This window comes from Brassica oleracea, chromosome C4 (assembly GCF_000695525.1).
Source record: "Brassica oleracea var. oleracea cultivar TO1000 chromosome C4, BOL, whole genome shotgun sequence".
Lineage (NCBI taxonomy): Eukaryota > Viridiplantae > Streptophyta > Magnoliopsida > Brassicales > Brassicaceae > Brassica > Brassica oleracea.
In genome coordinates this window covers 33410983-33427216 of record NC_027751.1, presented here as the reverse complement: position 1 = coordinate 33427216, position 16234 = coordinate 33410983, and the positions used below count along the sequence as shown (strand labels likewise).

At 39.2% G+C, this 16234-nt stretch overlaps 1 protein-coding gene across 1 annotated transcript; it reads right to left on the bottom strand.

Annotated features, from left to right (window-relative positions):
• Positions 1 to 10158: 10158 nt before the first annotated feature.
• LOC106343021 lies at positions 10159 to 13765 on the bottom strand. The gene is given in 7 exon segments (XM_013782124.1): positions 10159 to 10424; positions 10426 to 11306; positions 11461 to 11705; positions 12085 to 12284; positions 12375 to 13026; positions 13109 to 13380; positions 13636 to 13765. Coding segments are annotated over 6 exon segments (2325 nt in total). The 5' UTR covers positions 13636 to 13765; the 3' UTR covers positions 10159 to 10349.
• Between the last annotated feature and the right edge of the window lie 2469 nt (positions 13766 to 16234).

Sequence of the window (16234 nt, the reverse complement as noted above, 5' to 3'; positions counted from 1 at the left end):
AACTCTCTTGAGAAGTTTATCTCTTGGATTTTGATTGTTATGTTCTTGTGTTATTGTTGATTTCTTATCTATTTCTGTACATGATTAATCTGAAATCCAATATGGGTTTAAGAGGAATCATGGAGATTAGTGAGTAATAACCTTTTGAATTCATGGGTTAGGGAGATTAAGGGTGATTAGGTTAGTTCTAGGATGTTTTAGTGTAGATCATTCTTGTTCCTTGCTAGTAGAGTATTCCTAATGCATCTTCTGAGTTGGCCACTCAAAAGTTGATCAATAGGCATTTCCCACCCGAAAGGTGTTTGATGAAATGCCTGAGACAACTCTCCTAGGCTTTTAGTATACTTTGCCAAAGACATTTGTTGTTAAAGGTGCTAAGATAGCTAATAGACTTCTTAGTAATGATTGCTTTCATATTATTCAACCAAAGACATTTGATGTTTGAGATATGTTAGCAAATGAGCATTTATCTAGACATAGAGCTTGCTTAGAATTGTGTCTAGGCTTAAGGTTGATAGTTTGATTGATCATTTGCCATCCTTAGTTCGATACTTGATCACCCAAGTTTTAATCCCTATGCCCATGAGTTCTCTTTTCCCTTAGTCAAGAAAGTATCATTTTGTTATTGCTTTCTAGTATTAGTAGTAGTTTAAAACCCATCTAAATCATTGGTTGCACTTAGATTAAGTGAGTACTTGCATTCTCAGTGCTTTGATATCCCTCAGAACTGGTTCGACAATCACTATACTACAACGACCTAAAATAAAACAATAGAATAAAGCATAGCCGCTAACAAGTAACAATGGCTTCTAAAATTATAAAAACTAGGTATCAAGTCGGCCATGGGAAATTCTGAACTTTGTGGTGACCTCTGGGCCACGTCAGTCATGAAATAGACTCTGCCCATGGTCTCCCATCATTTTTTCGCGACACCAAGGTATTAGTGTTGATCGACCCTTCTTCATATCTTCGGCAACTTCCTCTTGCGAGTCATGCAGACCTTCTTTAGTGAAACAATCATAACTTTAGATCTAACCGTTATATGGACCCCAAACTGGTGGCATTGGAAATCTAACTTAAATATCTATCTTGTCCTAAAATATGAGGTCAATCTCACCGTGGGAAGGCTTACATCCATAGCTAACCTCCTGATACGTTTGTGCAGTAATACACCTCAAAAAGCTCTAGAATCTCCAAAGTTCTCCAAAACACACCTGAACCTGAAAATACTCTAAAATAGACCTCAAACTGATATAGACTCGATAAAGGCCTTATACCATGGACTAAAAGGTGGTAAGAATCATGGTATATCAAGATCATAAGAAGAAGGCATGGATTTTGATCATATGAAGATTTGAGAAAAGCGATGGAAAAATGGTAGTGATAAGAGATGGGTGTATGAAGAAAAGATTGAGAAAGATTGAATGGAGTAAAAAAAAAGATTGCTAAGGAGGATTCACAAGAGAAGTTGTGAAGATAAAGTCCAGTTGAGAAAGTATTGAAGTGAAGCTTTGGGAAGGAAAGTGATGAGAAGTTTTGAAGAAATATTGTAAAGAGGGCAAGGAGGAAGCTATGATAAATAAAGAGAAGATCAATGATTGAATCCATTTGCTGAGCGAGAATCAGAGCAAAGAAGGAAGAAATGATGAAGGATGTTATGGATGCATGAAGAGTTGGAGTTTGAGTAGCGTGGGAGGTGCTGAAGCGGTTAATATGTGGTTGCACCGAATGGAAGTCAGATTAAGGATGAGAAGTCAAAGTTGCAAAGCAGAAGCGTGTCTACGTCGTGAATTCAGGACGAATTCATTTTAAGGAGGGGAGAATGTAATACTCATTGTCTTAAATAGGAAGTCAACGATTTGGGAATGACCAAATCTTGGAGTAACATGATATTACAAAACATGAATAAAGGTTTGGTCAACGAAGATTGAAGATTGGTCAAGCAGAAAACAAATTGGTCAAGGAGAAGACCCAAAGATGAGAAATAGTTATATCGAGGTTGAGCATGAAGGATTTTTAAAGTTGTTAAAACAAGCAAGCCACAATCTATCATCAATATGGATCAAAAGAAAACTTTTGGCCAAGTTAGAATTCAGTTGGTTCGAGCCAAGATTTGAGATGGTCGTAAGAGGTTTTGGAGAGGGTCGAAGGACAAAGAGGACCAGTATGAACCCATGAATTTAGGAATAAACCTAGGAAAATTTCCTAAGGTATTTGGAGACATAATATGGAATTTTTTCAGGGAAAAACTAGATGGTTTGGAAAAAACCGGTTTCGGTCGATGGTAGAAAATAGGCTAATCGTTTGAGACAATAGCCAAATGGACATAGGTAATCGTGTACAATAGATTCAAAGGAGTGATTGAGAAAATTTATGGTTTAAGGATAGAAGTCAACTGAGGTGAAAAGAGGTCAAGAAAAGTCAACAAAAACCAATGGCCTAGATGGTGCCACATGGCACTTCCCCGTCTTCTTCTAATCATATGGATGGATGGAAATCTGAAAGAAACCTGAATAACCATGTAGAAAACATTGGTAAAGATGGTTAGCTAATCTCTCAAGCATTTGATCAATGAATGGAAGTGGAAAATGTTCTTTGAGAATTGCAGCATTTAGTCTAGTGATGGCCAGTGACAGTCCTAGAAGGTATCAGTTCAGTCCTATCATTTGTTATCACAATGATTCCACCTTTCTTAAAAGCTACATGAACGGGAATAACACATTTGCTACAGCGATTTCATAGATTACACCATCCTTTAAAAGGTTCATTATCTCTTTCTTTACAATATCTTTTAGATTTGGGTTTAACCCCTCCTGATATTCTATAAAAGTCATCGATTCTTCTTCTAGATGTATTTTGTGCATGAAAAAATCAGGTTATATGCCATGAATGTCATCTAGTGAATATCCTAGAACCTTACAATAATTTCTAAGTTCACAATAAAACCAAGACAATCTCTGCATTATTCAGTTTAGAGTCCACAATCATAGGATTTGTGGAATTGGGTCCTAGAAACGCGTACTTGGGCCATGTGGGTAGGGATTTGAGATCGATCTGATGAGCCTTGAGTTTGTTCCATGGTACATCAATCTTGTTGTCCTTTTGGATATATATATAACAAAATCCGGATGGTACACCATGTGGATATTGCAAGCATTAACTGGATGTGTTTTAGTTTCGCCTATACATACAACATCCTAATAGTGGGGCAAGAATCCAGATTAAACATCCAAGACCACAAAAGAAACATAGGTCGCAATGGATATTCGAAACTTATATTAATACATGTTAACTAACCCAAATGTTAGACGTTCAAGAAATGACTGAATAAGAGCAATGCACTCTTAAACTTTAAAGTACTTGAGAATTCCTACGAAGACCAGAGACAAGATAATTGAAACCAAGGTAATTTTGTAGACACATGCCTTCGCTTTGAATATCTCAGTGTCAACCCTCTCTAGAAGGCATACTTCAACTGTCTGACACACAATAGTTTGTCTCACCTCTTTTGCCAGACTAGTTACTTTGGACCCCAAATTCCCTAGTTTATCTTCGAACGCTTCGTCCATTTTCTTTTGCTAGCTACAGGAAACAGTAATTGATCTTTAATAAAGGACATTACATCTAAACCCTAGATCTGAAATCAAAGCTGAGATATACGATTCACGAGGTTGCTTCAACAAACTATACCTTCTTAAGTTGGGCATAATGACATCGATAGTACCGGTGATGGGGATTGTTGTCGGACTTAGAGATCTTAGAGACAATTTTGTCACCGCACCAGAACCTCTTAAGAACACCCACAAAACTTCCGTTTGGTTCGCATCTGAGGTAGCTTTTTTTGCTCCAGAAGAACAGCTTATTTTGGACCCAAAAATTAAGTGATTATGCAGATTGGGGAAACTGAATTTTAATTTATTAAAGTTGGGTGTGGATTGTATAGAGAATATAAATGTGCATTGTTATTCCGGTAAATGATAGAATAATGTGTGGTTCTTTTGACATTGACACATTTTACGCAAGGGATGGTTGCAATATTATAACACAGTTATTATAGGTCGTAGAACTTAATTCATTAGGTAAGCCATGTACATCAATATATACAATCGAGTAGTACTAGGGTATTGAGAAAGACTAATTACATTATAACCCTTAAGTATATGTTTCCATATATATTCTATATTCCCCCTCAAGATGGAGGGACTTTGTCCACTCCAATCTTGTGACAGTTCTGCTGAAATGGTGTTCGTGTGAGTGGCTTTGTAAGTGCATCAGCGAGTTGGTCCCTTGTAGAAATGTGTGTAACACGAAGCTGACCTGATTGTATCTGTTCCCGAATGAAGTGATAATCCAAAGCTATATGCTTCATCCGAGAATGGAAGACTGGATTGGCGCAAAGATAGGTGGCCCCAATATTGTCAAAATAGATAACCGGAGCTGATGGTAATGTGATGCCGAGTTCTGTTAGTAAGGAACAGATCCAGCGAAGCTCCGCTGCTGTGTTTGCCACTGACCGGTATTCGGCTTCCGTTGATGATCTTGATACTCCTTTTTGTTTCTCCGACGACCAAGAGATTGGATGACCACCGAGATAAACTACATAGGCATTTGTTCAGACGAAATCATCTCTGTCCCCGGCCCAGTCAGCATCTGAGTATGCGTGAAGTGATAGAGGATTGTTCTTGCGCAAGAGAATGCCATGTGACATCGTACCAGCTAGATAACGTAAGACACGTTTTGTTGCAGTCCAATGTGCATCTGTAGGAGAATGCATATGTTGAGAGAGCTTGTTGACAGCATACGCTATGCCAGGCCTAGTGAATGATAGATACTGAAGGCTTCCAACAACGGTTCGATACTGCGAGGGATAGACATTGGCTTGCCGAGATTCAGTGATAGTTTCTCTGCAGGGTTTAACGGAGTAGAGACAGCCTTAGTGTTCGGCATGTTTACCTTGTTGAGCAAGTCGCTGATGTATTTACTCTACATCAAGTGAAGACCGTGAGAATTTCTTGTCACTTTAATGCCGAGAAAATACTGTAGGTCACCCAGGTCCTTGATGGAGAATCGCGTGGCAAGCGAGGCAATGATGACGTTGATGAGACTATTGTTACTACCAGTAACTATAATATCGTCTACGTAGACCAGAAGATAGACAATGTCACCATTCTTCCGAAGAACAAACAGAGAAGTATCGGCTATTGAGTTTTGGAAACCAGCAGATAGGAGATATGTCTTGAGCTCATGGTACCAGGCACGCGGTGATTGTTTTAAACCGTAGATAGCTTTGTTGAGGCGACAAACATAGTCCGGACGATCATTGTCAACAAAACCTGGGGGCTGAGCCATATATACCTCATCAGTCAATCGAGATTGAAGGAACACATGATTTACATCCAATTGCCGCAAAGTCCATGATTTGCGTTCTGCAACGCCAAGAACAGTACGAACAGTCGTAGCTTTGATGACGGGACCAAACATATCTCCAAAATCGACACCATATTGTTGGCTATTACCACGAGCCACTAGTCGCGATTTGTTCCTGTCAATAGTACCATCAGGAAGCATTTTAGTTGTAAAAATCCATCTACAGCCGAGAATATTTTGATGTGGTGATGGTGGCACCAAATCCCATGTACGATTTTTGATTTGAGAATTGAACTCCTCAGTACAAGAATTTCTCCATTTCGGATCTCGCAGCGCCTGGTTAATGGTAGTTGGGATTGTGTTGGTTTGTCGGGTTCGAATGTTGAGAGAATACTTTTTATTTGGCTTAGTAATATTATTTTGTAACTTGGTTGTCATTCTTGGTGGGTTCTGGGGAATTGGTGGTTGTGTAGTTGCAGATTCTGGTATCGGTATCGACGGCGGAGACGGTGAGGACGGTCTGGGTGATTCGAGTTGTTGATTTGTTTGGGTTGATGGCTTTGGGCTGGTTTGATTTGTTGGGCCAGTAGGTATTGGGATAGGTTGAGGTATAGTGGCTGTTGGGCTTGGGCCTGGTAGTGAAGAATTTAAAATAGAGTTAAGAATAATAGAACCTGAGTTTTGGTAGGGTTGGAGAATCGGTTGAACAATTCCCAGCGTAGTCGTCGGAGATGAGGTAGAAGGACCCGGACTTGGAGGCACCATTGGAGCCGAGGACGGAGCTTGACAAGGAACACGAGTGACCTGCGGCATCCATGGAATTTCAGGGGTTAGTGTTTGAGATTTTTGAGACGGAATTTTGGTTTTGAACGGGAATTGATCTTCATCAAATTGGATGTGACGCGATACATAGAGGCGTCCAGCATCGACATCCAGACACAGGTACGCGCTTTGTGTCATCGAGTAGCCTAGGAATACACATGGTTTCGACTTGTCTTGGAGCTTGTGAGTATTGTATGGTCGCAGCCACGGGAAGCACATACAACCAAAGACTTTGAGGTTGTTGTAGTTCGGCTTCTTGTGGAAAAGCTTCTGGAAGGGAGAGTCTATTGATAGGATTGGAGTGGGAAGACGATTGATCAGATATACTGCTGCAGCGAAGGCATAGGGCCAATACGTTTTCGGTACACCAGCTTGAGACATTAGCGTCATGCCTGTTTCTACCACGTGTCTGTGTTTCCTTTCGGAAAGACAGTTGTGCTCAGGCGTATGCGGTGGTGTAGTGAGGTGAGCAATGCCATGTTCTGTCAAGTAGGATCGCAGGGAAATGAACTCGCCACCGTTATCCGAGTAAAGTGTTGTGAGTGGAGTCTGAAATTGTTTCTCCGCGAGCGCCTTGTACGCAATGAAGACATCACGGACCTGGGATTTCTTTGAGAGAGGGTAGAGCCATGTATACCTTGTATAATGATCAACCAAAACAAGGTAATATTTATGGTTTTCAACAGAGGTTATAGGAGAAAAGACATATTGTAAGGGGAGAGAAGAGGTTGTGGAGGATTGAGAAAATGGCAATTTAAGGCTTTTATTGATAAGACAATGGGTGCAAGACAAATGTTTAGAAGAAGAAGAAGACATAGGTAAAGCGAACTGGGAAGCAACAGATTGTAAAACAGAGAAAGAAGGATGGCCTAAGCGAGAGTGCCATTTATGTGAGCTGGTTTTTGGTGAGGTTGAAGCTAGAAGAGAATGGATGTTGGAAGGAGTCACTGGCCACTTATATAGCTCATCTTTAGTCCGTCCTTGGAGTAATAGAACCCCCGAGCTGAGATCCTTCACCTGGAAATGAGCCGGGAAAAATTCAACAGAAACTTGGTTAGAATTACAAAGGCGATAGACTGAGATAAGATTCTTATGTATGTTGGGAACACAGAGGATATTATTTAAGGATAAAGGACGATGTTGAGAGGGTAGTAAGGCAGAACCAGTGTGCGAGATCGCGAGACCAGAGCCATCGCCAATGAGAACCTCCTCGTTGCCGGCATATGGCTGATGAAGAGAGGGATTAGCCAGATCACTTGTGATGTGATGAGTGGCTCCGCTATCCAGAAGCCAGTTGTTCGCCGTGTACTGAGGCGCCATAGCTACATTAGCTCGAGGCTACCATGGTGTGAAAGGGGATTGTTGACCAGTAACAGAGTTGTTGCTGCTGCTTCGGCTTGCGTTGTTGAGTTGGTTGCAACGCCGTGCACTGTGGCCTTGCACTCCACAAAGCTGGCATCTCTCAAGGTAAGGGCGTGGTTGATATGTGTCGACTCTGTTGTTGTTGTTTGGATATTGCCAGTCGTTGTTCCTCTGGTTGTTGCGGTTTGAGTATTGCCTGTTGCTGGAAGTGCCACGCTGAGCTGTGTTGTTGTTGCCACGGTGAGAAGCAACATTCGCTGAGACAGGAATGATTGCTGAAGCCGGTTGCAGATTTGCGGATTGGAATTTAGCCTCTTGATTGATTAACCTCTCATGGATCTCTATGAGAGATGGTGTTATGTCTTTACTCTCAATATGATCTGCAACATTCTTGTACTCTTCTGGGAGTCCGTGAATGATGAACTCAACTTGATCTTCCAGATCATATGCTTTGCCAAGTATGGCCAGGTGGTCAAATCGAGTGATGAATCCTTGCATATAGTCATCAATTGTCTTGTTTCCCTTCTTCCATTCTTTGATTTGTTGCCTTAGTTGTTTGATGTGGCCTCTTGTTGGTTTAGCATAAGTAGACTCGAGAGTCTCCCAGATCTGATATTCTGTGGTGGCCCGGGAGAGCAATGGTTGGATTGTTGGTGAGATCGCTCCCAAGAGAGCACTGAAGACAAACTTGTCTTGTCGCTTCCAATGAGAGTAGTCGGAATTCATGGTTTCGACACCCTCTGTTGTGATCGTTGGAGGCGGGATTGGGGAGGATCCATCGAGGTAGCCAGCTAAGTCGTACGCATCAAACAGAGCATGGACCTGCCTGCTCCACATTAGGTGATTGATACTCGTGAGTTTTGCAGCGTTTGTCATTTTGACGTTTAGGAGTGTTTTGTTGTTGATAACCACCGCTTCATGTGTTGATACATGGGAGTTGTTTTGAGAAGAAGACATGTTTGAAAAGTTTCAAGAACGGCACATAATTTTATTTATTTATTTAATTTTTTGAGATTTAGAGATAGTGGCTCTGATACCATATAGATTGTAGAACTTAATTCATTAGGTAAACCATGTACATCAATATATACAATCGAGTAGTACTAGGGTATTGAGAAAGACTAATTACATTATAACCCTTAACTATATGTTTCCATATATATTCTATAGATATCGTCCAATTAGTGTTATCAATGCATACTCCAACTCATTGTTTCTTATCGAGGTCGAACGGGAATAGTAGCAAGAAGCATGCTGCCCTGGCAGGTCTGATAACGGTTAAAAGAAGAATTGAGATACAAACGAAAAGATTCTTCTTTTTGGGATTCAAGATTGAGTTATCTTTTCGTACTAATGGACACCAAATGGTGACTATTTCGAAAAATGATTAAACCGATGACTTGCTGATACAATAACTCTGCATGTCAGATTACTATTGAGTAGGTGAGCAGGTGTAAAAATAGAGGTACAACTAGTATATTCAAAATGCACAACTGTTGGACTACCACATACCTAGTTGTACTCTTCTTTAGTTTTTCTTGCATAAAGGGTGCAAATTTCAATGATAAAATCATAATTATCCAATTAAATCCACTATCTATTTCTCCTGAATAACTATCATGTAGCATCAGATCTCCACTGAACTATGACCTCGTGCTAGATTTTCATGAATTGAAAGTTGTAAACTTATTTCTCCCTAAATTGATAGTTCGAAATTTATTTTCCCATAGCCGATTGTTATAATTGGCAGACATTTTAAACCAACTTAACCAAACAAAACCCCCATTTTGTAAAAAGAAAAATTTATCTTTTTCTTCACAGACCTTTCTTCTCCTTCTTCACCAACACCATTAACCCTTGCCATGGCGGGAAACTGATCTTCTCCCATGATTTTAAGCCAACCGTTTCGGATATCAGACTCCTTCTCCTCATGACTATCATCTCTATTTCAAATTTCTGGTGTGAGCAAAAGCAGTAAAAGGCAGAGACTTTGAATGTGTTGAAATTGAAGTTGTTGCTTGTGTTGGTAAGCTTCGTCTGACTTTTGATGATTAATGATAATGACGACAAATATTTTTGTTTGGTTTAAGATGGCTGTTGAAGAATAAAAATACTCTTTCCATTTTAAATTAGTTGTCCTTCTAGAGAAAAATATTTGTCACAAAATAATTGTCATTTTAAAGTTTCAAGGAAAAATTTATTAACATTAATACTTTATTAATTTTTCTATTGATTGAAATATGGTTAGGTTTATAGGTAATGATATTTTTATATTAAAAATATGTAAAATTAAATATTTTCTTAATCCGTATGCACAAACCTAAAAAGACAAATAAAATGAAACTAAAGGAGTATTATATATATATATATATATATAATTTGGGTTTTTGTTTGATTTAGTTGATTTTAAATTTGTTTAGTTAATAAGTTTACAACTTTCTATTTATGGGGATCTAGCACGAGATCATAGTTTGATGGAGATATGCTATATGATAATTATCGTGGAAAATAAATCGTCCATCTTGTCCAATTTAAATTTCCATAGTTCTCATCTATGGCACAGAAAAGGCTCTCATTGGTGGCTTCATAATTTATTCACCGAATCTAGAAAAAATCTGGAACGGATTGATTGACAGTATAAAAAAGTAACCAGATTACTACAGAGCTGTTAGATGCAATGTCTACCTTTCTTTCAGTTTCCTCTTTGTGGGAGCCACATCATCATAGCTAATAAAGTTTCCCGAGTCTCAGCATATGTTGCTTCACAGTTTGTGTATGGTCAACATTAGAATGGTCAGTCAATTTATGGAAACTCTGGCTACAATCTCCGCTCGGCTACCATCATTCATCGACATACTCCCTTGCTCGGGTGCTGCAAAATTTCAACCTTTTTGCACCTCTTTCATGATTCTCTGTCGCGATGTCTGTCTCGTTCTGCACGGTAGAGGCAACATCTTCTGCACCAGCTTTGGTTGAACATAGTGAATGATCCATTTCCATTTCAGAACCGGAAATAGCATCTTCTGCATTTTCGGAGCAGGCTCTACATTTATCCCTACTCATTGGCATTTTACTCAACTCTCCATCCAAATCAGTAGCTACTTCGCCAGCAACTTCTTTCTGCACAGTCCCTTCACTAGCATCGCTATTTGGCAGATCGCCAAGCGCATTGATTTGCTTTTCCACAGAGACGGCTAAAGAAGCTGCGTAATCACGAAACAAGGAGTCGCCAGGTGGTAAGTGAAGCAGATCAACCAAGGCCTGATAATACTGAAGAAGGCTAGCAGATTCTTTAGCAGTACGGTTTCCACGACAGACTTGTGCAAGTTTGATCATGTGCTGACATATGTAACCCTTTTGTGCCCAGCTGCAACTGCAAACCCCAAAATGGGAACTTGGACTCCACACAACATGAACTTCGTTGACATCACATTTATCTGTTACTTTTGCAGACATACCAGAGATAACAACATGAGAATCTGGTATACTCGATGCTTTCCGGAAAGAAGTCAAACCGCTCACCCATTCCTCTCTCCAGTACCTAGCAAAATCATCTTTTCCAGAATATTCATCTAGCCAGAAGTAAGAATGCACTTTCGTTCCTAACTTATCGACCAACCAATCAGTACGTTGATAAGCTTCAGAGTCTCTCTCATTCAATAGCCTGCACTTCATCTGATAGTGGTAAAGCTCCATCGCTGCACATATCTCTTGGCTTGCCAAGGGAAGAGTCTGTAAAGCACTTGTCCAAGCTCCTATTATTGATTGGGAAGAAATAGTCAATAACTGAGATGACTTGATGACTTGATGTCATTGACATGTACAACATTTGATCCGTAGGGTCTAAGAACCTTGCAGGTAAAGTGTAAGCCAAAAAAAAGAAAAAGAAAGAGAGATTCGAAAAATAACCTATTCTAGGAGACCAAACAGCTCTGAAGTACTCTACAAACTCCGGACTATTACCAAAATGCTCCATTAAACCTTCAAACAATGTGGCTGTTCCTTGCTTTCTACAGACTTTATCGACGGCCTGACCCAGATGTCTTGAAATCTCGACACGAGTCTCTGTGTCTTGACATCTCTTGATTATGTTCTTATGCCATGCATGGCGAATACGCCAAAACGAAAACAAGACCGGACACTGAAACACATCCCTGGGAACATAGCATGAGATAATATAATATTGAGGGTTAATGACAATATAGTTCCTTGTCTGAAATCTATGCTTTCATTAATTTTCTTATTCGCGAAGAGAACAATATGGTTCAGTATCTGATGATGAAACCTAAAATTTAACCATGTCAAGCGTTCTGCACCTACCCAGTCCAACCAAGGATTCAAGACCTATTGTTGTATGACCAAGTCAATCAGTTTAAATATTGCTCCACTATTGAAAACACCAAATGGCAGCTTCATTCAATATGTCGATATTTGGTTATGTACTTAAGTAATTATCTGCATTCAAAGCCAAAAGCTTTGGTGTGGTAAACTCTTCAAAATACGTTTTTATTAAAGGTCTTTAAAGCAACCAACCTGATCGTTGTTATGTCAGCAAAAGGGTCATCAACTACGAACCCAGCCACCTTCCACAAGGGATCCTTGGCATGGACTCGGTTACAAAGAGCTCTCATCCATCTATACGCATCTCCACTTGAAACCCGCGGTGCAATTATCCAAGCTACTGGAATCGCCTTGTTCTCGGAGTCGAACACAACAAGACTATGGATAGGATACTGAAAATATAAACGCAGCACATATACTGATAAGATATATATATAGAAGCAGACACATTTAGCGAGTGATGCAAACAGTAAGAAACTGACCTTGAGTTTATTTGTCCCAAACCTTGAATCTGAAGCCAAAAGTCTACAGTTCCCAAACCGAATCATCTGCTGCAACTGCCACTCAGTTTGAATACCCAATGAAAACGGTTCTGCGTCAGAGAACCCTTGGTAGAAAAACACATGGCTGTGATGACTCTCAACCCACATACTGACACTAACATCATCATCCTCATCCAGCTCATATGTCGAACGTCTTATACTCCTCTCAAGTCTTCGAACATATCTATGGGTTAACAAATCATCTCTATTACTCGGACCACCTTGTTTTTCCACCGATTCGTTATGCCTTTGCATTATGGTCTCCACAGAGACACCAACATAGAGCAAAGACAGGACACGTAACCTAAGATCTTCAGATATATAAGGAGCAAACATGGCTCTCGTGCCAGCCGCCTTTTTGTCTTGTGGACCGTGGCAAGGCAACCCTTTCTCATCCACATGCTTGTCATGGTTATAAATGATCAAAGCCACCGTTGGTTCAGCAATCAAGCGTTTGACAATGAAGTGACACCTGCAGCCACGCTTGGAATTGGGCCGGCCTGCGTTGTTCTTCTTGGGAACATATGTGCTCCTACAAGGCCGTACAGATCCGCCTTTCCGGTTATCATCTGGTCCAAAGGAACACCAATACCTACTCACACAAATAAACACACCCAAGTTATTTATTTTTTTGTTTCTACACTTGATTGTAAGTGTGCTAGCTAATAACTTACAGGATATACTCCAAGATGCCATCAACTTTGGCCTTGTATGTTTTCTCTTTGGCTTTGCGTCGTCTAGCTTCAACATGGAAACTGGTAGGGCAATCTTTATTGGAGGATTCACCTCTTACAAAATCATCAACCCTCGTGTAGGGGATGAGGGCTAATCTATCTATGTTGTCTCGGTAACCTTCAACCTTGGACCAAACGAGATCCGCAGAAGAAAACTCTGGCAAAGTTGGATTTTGCACGGGCAGGGAGAAGATTTGATCCCATCTAGCCATCTGCAGCCATGATACAGAGTTAAAGACACGAACTTAGAGAGATTTTGACTGCAACGGAGAGCTTAAACGTAACGACGGAAGCTAGGTTTAAGAGAACAATATCTCTTTCTCGTCTTTTTGATAAACTTGTTCACATTTGACAGAAAGGTTTAAGGTTGTCGAATGCTCTGAGTCATCTTAGGCAAATCAATTCTCAAAATTACTTAAAACCCAGAAAGAGAGAACAATCACTAAAGTAAAATCAGAATTACTCACCTTAAGTGCAGTAACAAGCCTTGGAGATGAAACTTGTCGATTTTTCGAAGCAAACAAACAAACAAACAAAAAGATGGAGAAGAAACTTGCAGCGGAGAAAGTCTGAAGCCCTCAGTCACCGAGAACTCAGAGTCCAAAACGGCGTCGGATTCGTGTTTTTATTTTTTATTTTTTATTTTTGGGCTAAACCATTTTTGTTCAAAACACATAATATGAGCCTCATGCAACTCGTCTTAAAAGGCCTTTTAGCCTTGTTGTTTGCAACACAGTTTACTTCATGATGGGATGGCTAATATAGGGTAAATATTTTTAAGTTACTCTAGATTTCACTAAAAATATTACGAATCAAGTGAAATACTGTTCTCAAATTTGTTCAAAAATACTATTTTAACAGAGAAAAATACACACTTGGGTTTGACACTGATTGATCTAAAAACCACTCAAAAATAAAATACAGAATTTTGGTTACTTGTATAAGAAGTAAAATCCAGAAAAATGTATATATTAGAGATTAAGTATTTAAAATATATTTTTTATTGATTATGCGAGAAAATACAGGTCTAAAGGGTATCGATTAACAAGGGAGTACAAGAGTATTGAGACTATATGTATGCTATCAGAGAATTCTAGATCCCCCTCTCCTTCTTCGTGGTCTCCTCTTTATAGGTGTTGACGAGGAGGATCGTAACGGTCTTTTGATCTCCTGCGAGTATCATGTGCATTTATAATCATCTTTAATACCTTGACTTCAGTTACGTTTTGGTTTGAATATCTTTGCTCGGCATTGGCCATCCTCTAGGCTCCGGATAGACCTTGATAACCCTTGTGGACCTATTGTCTTCTTCCAGGCTTTAGGGTCACTGGACTGGATTATGGGTCTTGAATGGGGTGGGGTGGGTGAAATCCGGTTCCAACAATATCCCCCCGAGTCTCAGGTTGGATGTTGATTCTGACTTGGGTGTTGTGTTTGATACCGTTGGTTTCAAAACCCAGTTTGAGATTCCAGTTTATAAAATTAATTAGGAGATTTGATTAATGTAAATCAAGGGATTTGATTTTTTTTTCCTTGGAAAGCGAATCGTTTGTCGTGACAATCATTTTTTTTGCGGTTCCCGATTTCGGAATGTATACTGTTTGTCTTCCTTGTTTGTCTCCCACTTACTCTTGTTAGAATAAAAAATTGAAAGGTCTGATATTTGTTCTTTCTCCCCTTTGTTTCTCTAATTAATTATCATATCAATATAACCTCAATCACACCTTAGATTGATACGTCTACCTATGTCCGACTAGTTGTCATGCTAGAGTGATTTACGTTCACCATTGTTTCTTTTAACCCCGTGGACTTGTCCTGGGCCGGGCTTAGATAGGGGGCGAGCGGTGCGACCGCCTCCGGCCTAATCCGTTGTCTCCCTATTTTTTAATAGATAAGGGTTCGATTTTTTTAAAAAATACATGTATTTTTTTATTAAAAATAAGAAAAAGGCTCAAATTTTTTTTATATGAAAGTATTTTTTTTTATTTCTATAGATTTATTTTTAAAAATACTTCTGGTATTTTGAAAAAAAAACATATGTCTATCAGATTTTTTAAAGAAAAACAATAGTTTGGAAATTAAAATTTTTTTTTTGCCCCAGGACCCATGACACAATTGAGCCGGCCCTGGACTTGTCTTGACACTTCTATATATTTCAGAAGTTTCTTCCACGTCCAAACCCCACACTCAAATTCTTATTTCCACATAACGTTTTTTGTCTTAGGACTTCATTCTCCATTCATTGAACCCATAGAGAAGACTGTTTAAGAATATCTTAGGCTAACCTTATTTACTTTCTTAAGGGATTTTTAAGCTCAGCCTCCCTTTCTTTAGACTGACAAACTTGCTTACAATCTACCTTTTGTCTTTCATAGATTTTTTCATATTCTCTCACTGGGATCAAAATTGAGAGACATAGATTGTGGAATAAATGTTCACCAGTATAAAAGGACAAAAGTTTGTTAAATACAACTGTAAATCAAATCAACTACTTAACCATATACCAACCATATACACTGTGTAATACTCCTCATCAAGATGGAAACTCGAATTGCGTGTGAACTCCATGTATTTTGGAGCTGCTTGAAATTGAAATCTCAGTTTTCTTCTGGCGGTATCAGTAATGAGCAATCTAAGCAACCAAAACGAGTCACAATCGTATGCCTTACAAATCCATATATATAGTCTCGGCTCTTTCCTTGTGGAATAACTTGATAATTAAAGAAGAATCTCATTTTTCTATATCTTTGTCTACGTTACATTTCATTGTATAGTAAATATTGTTGGAAGTTTGTTTCAGAAATAAGCAGAAAAATAACTTGACTTGTAGCTGCCAACTTACAAACCAAGAAGCTTGCTAGAGGCATGATATAAGCACAAAATGACATAAACAAACTCAAGTCAACCTCAAGCTCAAATTATCTTCTTGAAGTTTTATTGGAGAACAAGAGAAGACCAACTATTCTAAAGTGAAACAAAACATAAATTAATCAGAGAGATTGAACTGAGAAACGATGGAACCAAAACTAGAATTGATGGAATAGAATGTCAAAATAATGAAACAGA